The sequence below is a fragment of the Apteryx mantelli genome, chromosome Z (genome assembly GCF_036417845.1).
Source record: "Apteryx mantelli isolate bAptMan1 chromosome Z, bAptMan1.hap1, whole genome shotgun sequence".
NCBI lineage: Eukaryota > Metazoa > Chordata > Aves > Apterygiformes > Apterygidae > Apteryx > Apteryx mantelli.
In genome coordinates, this window is record NC_090020.1 from 51,104,476 (window position 1) to 51,117,142 (window position 12,667).

A 12,667-nucleotide genomic window follows, 5' to 3' on the forward strand; every position below is an offset into this window, starting at 1 on the left:
CAGAAGTAAATATACATGACATTGTAAGGATGGTGCTTTCTAGATCTGGCTGAGCCAGCTGAGGCTAGGGTAGGCAGGCCAAAAAGTACATGGTGTGAACAGTCCCTCATCTGCTTCAGGCCCAGCCATGAGGCTTAGCTCAGGTGTGCCTGCAGGTGAGGCCACACAGCAAGGCTTAGGTGGTTTGGCATCTCACTGTTGCCAAAAAAGACTTTCCTAGCCATGATGCATTTCCCTCCCCACCTAATCTCTTGCATACTACTCTGGTACTTGCTTGAACTATTTTATTTAGTTGCAGATTCATTTTTCTGTGAGTTTAGTGCTGGACTGACAAGCATGAGACCTGGCATAATGGAAGGGAGTAGAGAGTGTGTGTCTAGGATAAGAGGTGGGAGCAGAACCTGCCTTTTTCAGTGGCAGCTAACTGTTAGATTAGCTCAAGTCATAGCATGCAACTCTACCCTTGGTCCAGCAGAAGCTACAAAACTGTTTTTTACTGGCTTAGCTGTAAAGATGGCCTACTCTATGATCGTCAGAAGTAGTATAATGAGAACAGGTTCAAGAGAAATAGAATCATCTTCCTGTGGCGCACAGTGAGCGCCTAGGTTCTCACCGGTGGTGAGCTGACCTAACCTGACTACTTCTGAAGTAGATCGGGGAATACTGCATTGATCCTTGTCTGCAGAGTAATGGGGGCAGTACTGTCTTCAACTGTTACAGCTCTTTGCAAAACGAACATCTGTCACCAGTGAAGTTTCAGCTTTGATTTCCCATGTAAAAACAATTTGAATAGTAAGTCTTAATCTGCATGGGTTTAAAGCAAATGTTTTTGGCCTGTAAAATCTGAACTTTTCAGATCAGAGGATAATTGTGACTCTTGGGGCTTTGTGCCTTGTATTTGAGTACTTCAGTTCCAAATTGCTTTGAGTTTAGGTGAGTATTTATTCTTTAAGTAATCATTCAGATGTTCCAGCTGTAGAGATTCTAGAGTTAGTAAGTATATGAAGTGCAGTGTTTGCTCAAGTTGCCTGATGTTACTGTGTTCCAAGCAATTGAAATAGTCATAGGACTTTGCCATATTTCATTTAGCAGGGTTGAAATTCTCCATGACTAATATCTGCTGTAAACTGCTGGGTCTTGGGGTGGGTGGTTGAGAAACTTTTCTTAGTTTGAAAGGTTTGGCCTTTTGGAAAAGTCTGCCAATGTTCTGCTTTGAATGGGGGTGAGCTTCTGTTCATAGATGTGGGAATTTTCTTAGGTTTTGCATCTTGTTTGCCTATCAGTCTGCTCAGAAGTGGATGCATTGCTAGTTTTTTTTTTTTTTTAAAGCTGCAGCTGGCATATGCTAACAGCTATGCTGACATTTAGATGGAGTTATAAGGACTGGCTCTGGGACTTGGGAAAGGTGCAGGGGACCCTGAGAGCCTGCCACAGGGAGGAGCTACATCTAGATGAACAGCTTGGGAGTTAATGAGGTAGGAGGGACTCTCCTCTGAAGAGAAGAGAAGCCCTAGAAGACCAGGCTTAGGTAACTGGGACTGACTGAGAAGGCTGGGAGCCAGAATTGTTTGGAGCTCTGAGTGGGGAGCTGAGGTCAGTTCGTTCCCATTCCTCAGATTTCTAAGGGAAGAGACTGGTAGTGAAATGAGCTAGCACTGGACAAAAGCAGGGCAGGAATTATGTTAAGGAAAGAAACATAATTTCGGAATGGGAGTATGCAAAAGGGTCCCTTAACCACCCTGTGTTTCCAGAGCCTAGAGTAGAGCTAAGAATGCCCAAGTCACTCCCTTCTGCTGTCAGCAAATAAGTAAAAATCCACCACTAGTACATTTGCTACCACTACGTAAACTAGTCTTACAGGGGAGTAATACTCACTTCTATGCAAAAGAAGGGATGCCTTTGTGATGTCTCTGCATTTTGCTTCTAAGTTGCCAGTCTAATATACTGATTAAGAGTTGATGATGGGTTGTGTAATTTATTTTTTGTTTGATTTCTTGAAGTCCAAGACCGCATGTATCTTAAAATGATGCAGCTGATGCTGCAAAGTTGATTACTGATTTAAGCAATAAAAGTATTCATTATAAATGCATTTTCATCATTAATTGGCTGATCACAAGCTATTTTTAGCCTGGTTTCTTATGGTAACAAGGCCTGGGTGATGTTACTCTGCATGTTTTTGTGTCCTCACAAACTGTTAGTGGAAGAAATCTTAATTCCTGCAATTTCTATAAAACTAAATGGAGGAGAGGCACCATTTAACAGGTGAGTTAAGAAAAAGGCTGCAGCATGAGCTCACATCTTCATTAGAGACAACAGGCTCCACATGGGAGAGAAACAATTCAAATGACCGAGTCTGTTTAATCTGTGCCCACCCCTGAGCTCTTGTCTCTGCCCCCTTCTGTGAGCTGATGGATGTGTTACACAGCTGCACAGGCACCGTACTGGCTAATTGGTCTATATGAAAAATAATGCTGTATTTTGATACACATTTAAGCTGGCTCTGCTACAAAGAAGCCCAGAAGCCCTTCTTGCCATTTACTATCCTCTTTCTTTACTTTTTTACCCTTCTAGTGCAGTCTTTTTTTTGTGCAAAGATTTGACCAGCAGGAAACTGAATTGGGGGGAAGGGGGTCTGCATAGCTGAGTTAGAGCAGTGCTGCTGCCAAACCAACCAATCTACTGTGAGAGATACAACTCTAGAAAACAGATTTTTTTTTCTCCCAGTATTATTGATAGCATTATTTCCCTCCCCCCTTCCCTCTCCACACAGAAGCTTTACCTTGTTTGGTGTACCAGATGGCCTGTGCCCTGGACAGGAATCTAGTATGAAGGTGACTAAGATCACCTACCCTACTGTGGATGTCAGAAGACTGTAGTTAATGAGACATGGGACTGCAGGAAAACTTGAAACAATTAGACTATGTCCTAACTGACTGGATTGTTTCTGTCCCTGCCATGGAGTTACTTTAATGCTAGTCCTTTACCTGCACCCTGCACAGGTGTTCACTAAAGGCATAACTGAGCTGAATATTAGGAGTGAAATTGTGAGGTGGCTTGAACAGATCTGAGTTTTCATGGCCCCTGAAAGGGGGAAGTCCTAATTCTGGCTTTCCACTGCAGAAAACTGTTTTTTTGAAAGCTTTCTTCTGGTCAGTGAGTTGAATAAGTTTATGGAAGAGTTCTACAAATGCCAGAGGGGATGGGCTACCAGGAATACATGGAGAGAGGAGTGAGACCTTACTGTTCTAGCTATTAAGCTGTATGCCTGAGTTGATGTGACTCTACCCTTAGTTTGAGACTTGTTCATACATCAGTTAAGCTGAATTGTGTGTCGCTGTGAAAAGTAGTAGTCTTCTATACCCTCCAACACACACATGCACCCTTCTGTTGGTACTAGCAGTTGATGGCCATGCAGCATTAATACAACATTTTTTTCACAATACAACTAAGTAGATCTGATAGATTCCCTAGAAAAGGCAGTTCCACTTTGAGTCAGTACTTCTACCACTTTCCTTGTACCAAGGCTGCCTCTGTCTCACTCCACAGGTATAAAACCAGTGGTGTGGTTCCAGGAGATGCAGTGAGCTGATACAGTGCCCTCTCTTGCAGAAAGATCCATCCCCTTGCTTACAGCTGCACACTTGTTCTGCTTGTCTTGTCCCAGTACTGGTACCAGTACAGGCAGTCCAGATTTAGCACTGAGCAGTGGGAGAGCCTGTGTTGGCAGCAGTCTTCATTTGGACTGTGGTTTACCATAAGCTGGTCTGTGTTGCAGTGAAAGTAAGCAGGAGCTGTATGTAAGAACATCAAGTGCCAAAGAGTGTCAGTTAAAATTAGAACCTGGGTTTCTCAGAGTTGACACTCAAAGCTACCAGATAATACTGTTCATAATATTCTTGTCCTCCAGTTCTTTGTCTGTAAAATGGTAATAATAACCCTTATGGCAAATACGAGGATAAATGCGTTGATGTTTGTGAAGTACTCACAATATAATTGAGCACTTTGTCTTTAGGGTTTGTATAGCGTGTCGGAACCAAGTTGTGGAGGCATATGTTAAGTTTTCCCAGTATTTTGGGTTTTCCTGCTTACTGAGTACTGTCTGGATTGTGTGAAGACATTGTGTATGGAGAAAAACGCCTGTGGAATTCCAAGAATAATCAGAATGCATACACCAAAGAAGCCTAACTTAATGTTGTATCTCCATATCCATGTATTAAAATGGCTTTGTCACCTCACAGCATAGTGATTTCTATATATTAAATATTTGGAGATTAAAGTTAGCTATCTGAACTTCATTAGAAGGAAGCCTAGCTGGCTATTTTGGTGTTTTAACCCTTGCAGTAATTTGCAAGTGTGACCTGACTGAACTAATTGCTAGAATGTGTACATAAGAAATATCCCAGGTGGTAGTGATACAGTTTCTATAATAGTTTAATAGACTTAATCAGCATGTATAGTCTTTCTTTCCAGATGGTGCTGTGCTTTTTTTTTTTTTTTTGTGAGGCCTCTGTAAATTTCTCGGCACAAGTTGTGCTGATGTAAGGCCATGCTGTGAATTGAACAAGCAGCCTTTTACAGGCCCAGTGAGTGGTTGTAAGCCCTGAGGCAGGAATGAGAACCTGCTGAAAGGTTGAGGAGGGAAGGGAGGCGCTCCTTAGGTTGGCATCATTACTGAAGCACCTGTATCCTGGAACTGCATCTTGTCTTAACCTCCTTCTGCATGACAGCTCTTTAAAAGTTATCAAAACATATACAATTGTTATTATATGTCAGAATCTCTAATGTGCTGATTATAAAGTCATCTTCCATTCACTCTGAGTCACGTCGTCTGAAAAACAGTAAATAATTAGTCTTGTACACAAGGATGGTAGCTTATAAAAGCTGAGTTATTTATGAAGAACCAAATGTGTGCATCGATTTTGAGTCTTGCAAGCAGACATAGTCCCTGCCCAAAGATTATTGAATAACATAGTGAATGTGGAGAGAACAAGTTGGGTAGCCCCCCTTTTTTTTTTTTTAATTTATTTTTTTCTCCAAAATTAGAGATTGCAGATCTTAATATAGTACCTCCTCTTGGTAATTTTTTAAACCAGTCCTGTGTAGGAAAGTCTTTATCTTCAGATGCAAATAGTAATTACTTGAGTAAAATATGTGTAGAGCTGTTTGCAGCTTTGGTTTTTGGCTGAGTTGACATCTGATTATTACTACTCTTGCTTCAGTGAGGCGATACACTTCAGCTATTTGTTTAGGCTATTAGCAGTTCTTGCAGGATCGCTTCCTTTGATTGCTGGGCAGGATTCTAGAGTTTGTGCTCAGGCTGTAGGATCACAGGGGTTTTAAGTTTGCATTGTTACACAAGTCTTAGGTTGAACTGGTGAAGCTATGTGGTTTTCTCAGGGGGTGAGGACAGGGAGGAGGCAGAGGAGTGATCAGCTGGATGCAAGTTAAGTGAGAGTTAGTGTTAAATTGCTATCAAAGGAATGATATGAAGAAATAGGTAGGGCTTAGTGGTCACTCTTCAGGATAGAAACAAGTCAGCTTTAGTTTCCCAGGGATCAGTCCTGGAGCGTGTGTGTGTTTGTGGGTTCCCCCCCCACCCATGTCCAGTGGTGACCTGGAGAAGGTATTGACCAGTGAAATGTGCAAGCATGCAGATAATACTAAGTTTTTTCAGATGGTCAGAGGCTGATGTTGAGGAACTCCAAAAAGACCTCACAAACCTGAATGAGTGGAAAAAGGTGGCAGGTGACTTTCCAGCATAGATAGATATAAGGTAACACATTTATGGAAAATTAAATTATACATGACACTAGACTCCGGGGCAGTAGCGGCTGAAGAAAGAGATCTTAGAGTCATGATTTTTGGTCCTCTAAAATCATGAGCTTGATGTGCAGCAGCAGTCAGAAAAGACAGAAAAAACTAAGCATTGCCAGGAAGGGCATTAAGAAAGATTCAGAGGTGTAATTTCACTGCTGTTTAAAGCTCTGGTGCATCCAGGTCTCCAATCCTTAGTGAAACTGATTTGTGCGTCTGAAGAGGACTATAGGGGAGGGGAGCTGCCTCCTCTGCACCTTATCTAAAATGATCAAAGGTGTGGAGCAGCTGCCTTACAAGGAGACACTAGAAAGGCTGGACTCTTTAATTTGGAGAGGAGGATAGGACAGCTATGATTAAAGCTTAAGAAATTGTGGAATTGATAGATGATGTGGAGGTAGAGCTGATGTTTACCATATCTTGCAATGTTGGAACTAGAGGGCACTTGGTGAAACTAGTAGATAAATTTAAAATGAGGATTAGACACATTTCATAGAAAACAAGTACATAAATGGATTCCAAAAAGGACTATGCAACAATATACCCTCTACTACAGCTAACAAAAGTGTGGGTCATCAGAAAGTATGAGGTGAATGGGCATAGGAAAGAGGCATCCTGTGCACTGTCTCCCTAAAGAGCCTCTTGTGATGCCATGTCATCGTTTCTCCAAGACTTCACGTTCCTCCCTGTAAGAAAAGAAAATACAGAGGAAACTGAGTGACCTCAGGGGGCAAGAGATGAACTAAAGGAAATGGGTGTTTGGGCAAGAGATGAAAAGTGGAAAAAACAGGGAACTGGAAGGGAACACCAAACAGGATACTCATCTAACGTGTCTAGAGGGCCAGTGGCTTCTGCACAGTAGTGCTTTGTCAAGAGATAGGATAGGACGGGAGAGTGGAAACAGGCCCTGTGTTTGCTGGGATTCCACCTTTGCCATGTGTCTCTCCCACCCAAGTTCAAGATCCCTTCTTTTGGTGAGCTGAATGATGAGCTTGCCCAGCATTAGCCATCTGACTGCCTGGGTGGACCATTGGTCTGACCCAGGAGGACATTTGCTCTTCTCCAGTGATCATGCCGTAAGTTAAAGCTTAATGTGGGTCTCTGAAAGAAATGTTTGTTCAAGGTGGTAGGCTCATCAGGACTTGAAATAGAGACTAGTAGAATGTTTGGTTATGGGTAGTCCTCTTCCCTTCTCCCCACCATAAGGTCCAGTGCTACCGATAATGTGCTAGTGAGCAGGTGAAACCTTTTTGTTTCATAACCTGCTAAATTTAGACTTGTTATGGCATTTCTTCTAACTGAAGTAGGAAAGGTTGCTGGTTCAGCCACCATTCTTTCTCTGGATCAAAAACGAGCTTATGTTAAATTCTGTGAGCTATTGTAAAAGCACGATGGCTACCACATTAGCCTACACAATCATTGCATTACAATGTCTGACTCAGTGTTTTGTGAAGTACTTTCATACATAACTTTTTGTATAGAACATTAAATTTTACTTTGGAAAATTGAAGCTACAGATGAATATTAGGATTTGTAACTGAGTATGTTAGTATGTAAAAGTAAGGCATGTGTAACCCATCACATTTTTTTTAAGAGTTATTTTTTTTCTTGCTGGATAAACAGATGCATTAATAATTTGAAACTCAGCTCACTTTAAAAAATTTTCAGCTTTAAGTCAGAAGGTTTGTGAATGGGAAACCTCACCAGAAATAGATAAATCTGTAGCAAGCCATTTCAGGCCCTGCTGTGCTTAAGGTTGTATGTTTTGTTGGTTACTGTATAACACGAGATTTTGTGTGAATCTCCTACCATGAAAAGTAAACATGGTCACTTTTAATGACACTGTCCCCCCCCGTCCCTCCCTCCACCTCCCTTCTTCATCTGGGAACTTCACCTTTCTCTGTCCTGATGTGTATGATGGTGGTATTTCTGCTTGAGCTCTTCTGGATTTTCTAATGCTAGATGCTGCTCACAGGTGACACATTGAACACTGGCATAATATTCCATGCTTTCAGGCTCTACTGAACTTGAGTTAATTCTCCTTGCATATATGTGTCTTGTGGGCCCAGGTAGTGCTCAGTACCCAAACACAAGAAACCTCCCTGATGGTGATACCTCAGCATTGCTTAGGGTGAAGTTTTGAGACAGCTTGAGCTGATGTAATGGCTTGTTGCCTCTCAGAGTGGGACTCAGTTGTTAATCTTATACTCCTGCTACTTTTCCTGTGCTGGCTCTAACAGTTGTCAGACTCTTCCATGAACAGGTTCAGTTCATTAGCAAGCCTGAAGTGGATAGTTTTCTGTTGGGTTAGCAAGTTGAATTTTTATTGCAGAGGGATAAGGCAGCAGTGAGTAAAGAAGGAGGAACTTCTGGCTGGAAGCAGGAAAGGACAGAAGTAGGACCTAACTTCCCATTTTAGTGATGATGAGCTATTATATTTTTTAGGAGTAAAAAGTGTATCAATTTGGATTTCATACTTCAGTGTGACTCTTTCACTATGAAGATGTTTACAGTAGGCTAACTATAAAATCCAGTTGACAAAGCCTAGTAAATTGAGTTAGCCAAGGGTGTTTTTTTTTTTTTTTTTTTTCAGAAGTGTAATTTCAGAAGTCATTAAAGCTGAACAAAGTCAGCATTTCTGCTCAAAGGGGATATTCTTGTTAGTGGGCTCCTGCTGGCATTGGTGTTTTTGCTGTTACATGGTGAGATGCATCAAGGAGTTGATCTGACAACAAGCCAGCTTATGACAAAGAAAAGTAGTTTTCAACCAGACAAGCTTCCTGATTTTGCTCAACACTTATAAGTCTTCATGGACTGTAATGTCAGCACAGGAGAAGTGCAGGACATGTCCATCCTCAGTATTCAGGAATAGGCTGCACTCACTATTGTGAAATTATAGAGACAAGGCACAGGCAGCTCTTATGCTTTTTGGCTGCATTTCATATTTCTTTTGGCAGATATGTAGCTGAAGAAGACAGGGTTGTTTGGGGGAGCTCAGAGTTTATTGGAGCCTGCTTGATGATGTTGAATCTTTTTTCATCTTTAAAATGTATGCAAGCTGAGATGGTTAGCTTAGCTTAAGAGTGGTTAAGTTCAAAAGGGTGGTAATCCTCCCATTTCTGGGGAAAGCGGGGAGCCCTGTACTACTGAGAGCAGCATGAAAGTTCCATTGATGGGAAGTTTTGTTTGCAACATTTCAAATATTCTTCACAGTATTGGTGCACAGAATGTAAGTTAAAACCCCTGCTTCAAAATCTTGCTCTGCATGATACAGAACTCTCTGTTCTGTCAAAACCATGATCTTTGTATATATGGAGGGGTCTGGACAAAGTTGGTAGTTTGTCAAAGCTGGAAAGTAATAGAGGCATTAATGCTATCCTAGTGATTAAGGCCATGTTTTTTCATATCTTTCAAGTAGGCTACATTGTATAATTTTACCATTCAAGCTGATACCCAAAACTCAGGTACGCTTAAAAATGTAGTTAATGAATAGTCTCTTTAAAAACTAAACAAATACCAAACTGTAAGTGACCAGGACTTAAGGACAGAGTTTGTGAAGGGAAAAAAAAATCACCTTTTTTTTTTTTTGAACTCTCATGTTTAAGTAATATTTAGAGGAGAGAGGGAGTTTTTTCTTTCAGTGATAGCCGTACCAAGTATGCCCAAGTACAACTTTGGGCATCGTTTTTTTGGACTCTACACAGTGCCTAAGTGTCCTAGCTGAGAATGGCAAAACATCAGATCTCAAACTTCTGGGCGCTGAGTGGAACTGGCCAGAGCTGCCGGGAGCTTGGTTTTGCTGCTGGGGAGCGACTGACAGCAGCTTGGGTGTTTGCTCATGTGGAGGGTCTGCAGCATAGGAGGGCATTTGAAAAGTAGTCTAGTTGCGATCGGATCCATCATGTGTTCTATGCATGCGGCAAAATTTTTACTAAAGCATGGAAGTTTGTAATTTTGCTGTTAGCTTTCTAAAAACTTTTAGGTGGTTAAATGAGTAGCTAGTTTTTGAATATTTATTTTTTTGATTAGTACTGCTCAAAATCATTAACACTGCAACACGAACCCATTTTCTATTTTTAGTTGTTCGGTGGTCGTGGTACTATTAGGCAAAGTTATATTTGGTGGTCTTTTAGTGAAACTTAATTGTATTTTCAGTTTCCCATTCAAGGGGAATTCCCATTCCCATTCAATTCCCATATTTATTTCCCATTTGAGTTTTTATTTAAATTTTAATGTATAGAATGTTAGAGAGAGGTTTAATCTTTTTACATTTATTATGTAAATCTTAAGAAGGCTTGTTAAATCCAAAAGCTTTTCTGCTTCTTTTTTCCTGTACTAGTTAGTCTAATAAAACACCCTGCCCCCACACTTTTGTGTGTCCTTAGCAAAAATAATAATGTGCAATAGAAGATGCAGAGAATCTGTAAATTACCAATACTTATATCAAACTCTGACTACTTTATATATACTTTGGGGGTGAAGTTCAATATCAGTATATGCAAGAGTGTGAGAATTTTTGACATAATTTCTAACATATCTTTAGTGCAGAAACACATGATCATTGTATTTTATAATGATAAGTTTGGGTGGGAATGAAGCTACTTAAATTCCACTGCTTACTTTTTTTTTTTCTCCCATAGGATCTTATTTCATCTCGACCTTCAATTCAGTTTCAAGGACTCCAAGGGGTGAGTATTTTCTACTCTTGTTATGTTGGCAAATAAATGCAGCATAGATTAAATTTTTAAAAATCCTGTGAACCTTTTTCATGTGTTTTGGTCTGGAAGTTTCATTGTATATTTAGCTGAGAGTTATAGCTCAACATGGAAAAGAATTACGTTTGAAATGCACTTTTTTTTCTTGTTTGTATCACCTTTTAGCCTAAATTTGAAAGGAAAAGAAATAAATTGTAAGATAGTACTTCTGCCAGAAATACCTGAAACTGTGGTCTTGTTCCAGCATAAGTCTGACTGAATAGTAATCAGGTTTCTGGGAGAAGCATATCTGTAACAAAGCTATTTATATGGGCAAAATCCTGTTAATTCAGGAGTGCTTCTAAGAAAATCCTTTCTCAATATAGCTTATTCTCAATACAAACTATACTGGCAAAAGAATTTCCTTGCCAGAATAAATAACCATCTTGGCTAAGATGGTTAGCCAAAATAGCTGTACCAGAAACTGCTCGAGGATAGAGTGACTGGGAGTACAGTTCAGTTTGAATCCATGCTGCCATCAAAAGGGGAAGTCGTACTTGCTAGTTTGGCTGAAAAACAATCCAGTAGAACAAACCAACCCGCCCAGCTGATCAGCTTCCTGGTCTGCTCACTGTGGCAGCAGGGGTGCTAATGCTGCAAGGGGGGGAGTGGGAATGTGGACCTAAAACTGGCTCAAGCTTCTCATGAAATTGTGCTTTAGTTTAGGTAAGTAACCTTAGGCCACAGTTACAAAATTTCTGTAGTTCAGGGCTGGGCTGCTGGTGAGGGGAAAGTCCTGCCCTTATGCTCTGTCTTGGACCAGTGCTAATGGTTATGCAGCTCTGTAGTGAGCTGCATCAGGGAAGTGATCCTGCTGAAAAAAACACCTTTCCCTCACCTGGGTTGCTCTGTCTACCCAAATACCAGTGCTTACAAAGGGGGAGGCAGCAAGGAGAAATGCAGCAGCATCCCTTTAGGCACTAGTGTGGATTTTTCCTGTATTTCTATGGCCATGTAACCATTCTGAAGTGTGTTTTGTTTTATTTTTTTTTCTTGTTTCCAAAACCTAAAACATGTTATGGTTTTATTTCATTTGTTCAAAGTAAGTCCTCATCTTATAAATAATTAACCTGTCTATTGGCATGAAGTCCTGCAAGTATTGCATTGTAAAAGAAAAACTATCAGCACTCTTATCTACCCTGCACGCTCTCTTTCTCTGCAAAAGCTCATGTGCTTTTCTTATATTTTTCTCAAGTAACTACTTCAAAGGAGTAGCATAAGAGTTCTGAGGCATTGGTAGTCTGGAGGTGACTTTATTCCTAAACTGTAAAAATCTGAGGGTCTTGTTATAGTCCAATAGTTATTGGAGCTTTCGAGTTCACCGCATGTAAAATATGTGTGTGTCCCTAAGAATACTCTAATCGGAGCAGTTAGGATTGCTAGATCAGTATATCAGAGCATTCTGGAGCCTCAAACCATTACTGTACATGGGAGGGAAATGCTGAGCTTATATACTCGATGTCGGCACAGTTGCCTAAGTAATTCTGAGGATCTGAATTGGGAAGAAGTTTGAGTTGATGGGTTCTGGGTGGGATGATGTGGGGGTGACCTGCTTTACCTGATCCAGCTTCGCTTCTCCATGGGAAAGACGATGGCTACAGCGGACAGTGCTCCTTGTTTTCCTTCCCCTGTTTCTCCTCAGCTCCAGCAACGCTGGATCTGGGCTGGGGAGGGGGAGAGGCTCCCTGGTGTTCTGCTCCTTCTCCCCTTTCCTCCCGGTAGAGGTAGAAAGGTAGAAAATGAAGAATCTGAAGGAGGACGCTTACAACCACCTTGGACTCTGGTGGGCACAGGATGCTATAGAGTAAGATAGAATCAGAAAACATTTTCCTTCTCTCTCTTCCTTCATGGACTCATGCACACATCTGAAGTCATATCTGTATCTAACAAAAATGTGATCTACAGAAAGTTTTCAATGTTTTAATTACCTGAATTGACTTTTAGGAGGAAAGCAACACTACATTTAGTAACTTGCAGTGTTTATCAGCTTGTGTTCAAGTCAGCAAGAAATAATTGCTTTATTAGTTGCTAGTTTTTAAAGACAAAGGAACGCTTCCTGAGACTGATGAAGTGACATATGCTATTAACTAATAATGTTG

General features: G+C 40.8%; 1 protein-coding gene across 3 annotated transcripts in view; it reads left to right on the top strand.

Moving 5' to 3' along the window:
• ELL2 (elongation factor for RNA polymerase II 2) overlaps positions 1–12,667 on the top strand; it is a 52,658-nt gene that overhangs the window by 4,396 nt on the left and 35,595 nt on the right. For all 3 annotated transcript variants that reach the window (XM_067315158.1, XM_067315159.1, XM_067315160.1), the window contains exon 2: positions 10,455–10,502. In XM_067315158.1, the coding sequence (XP_067171259.1) occupies positions 10,455–10,502 (48 nt within the window). The remainder of the gene's footprint in view (positions 1–10,454; positions 10,503–12,667) is intronic.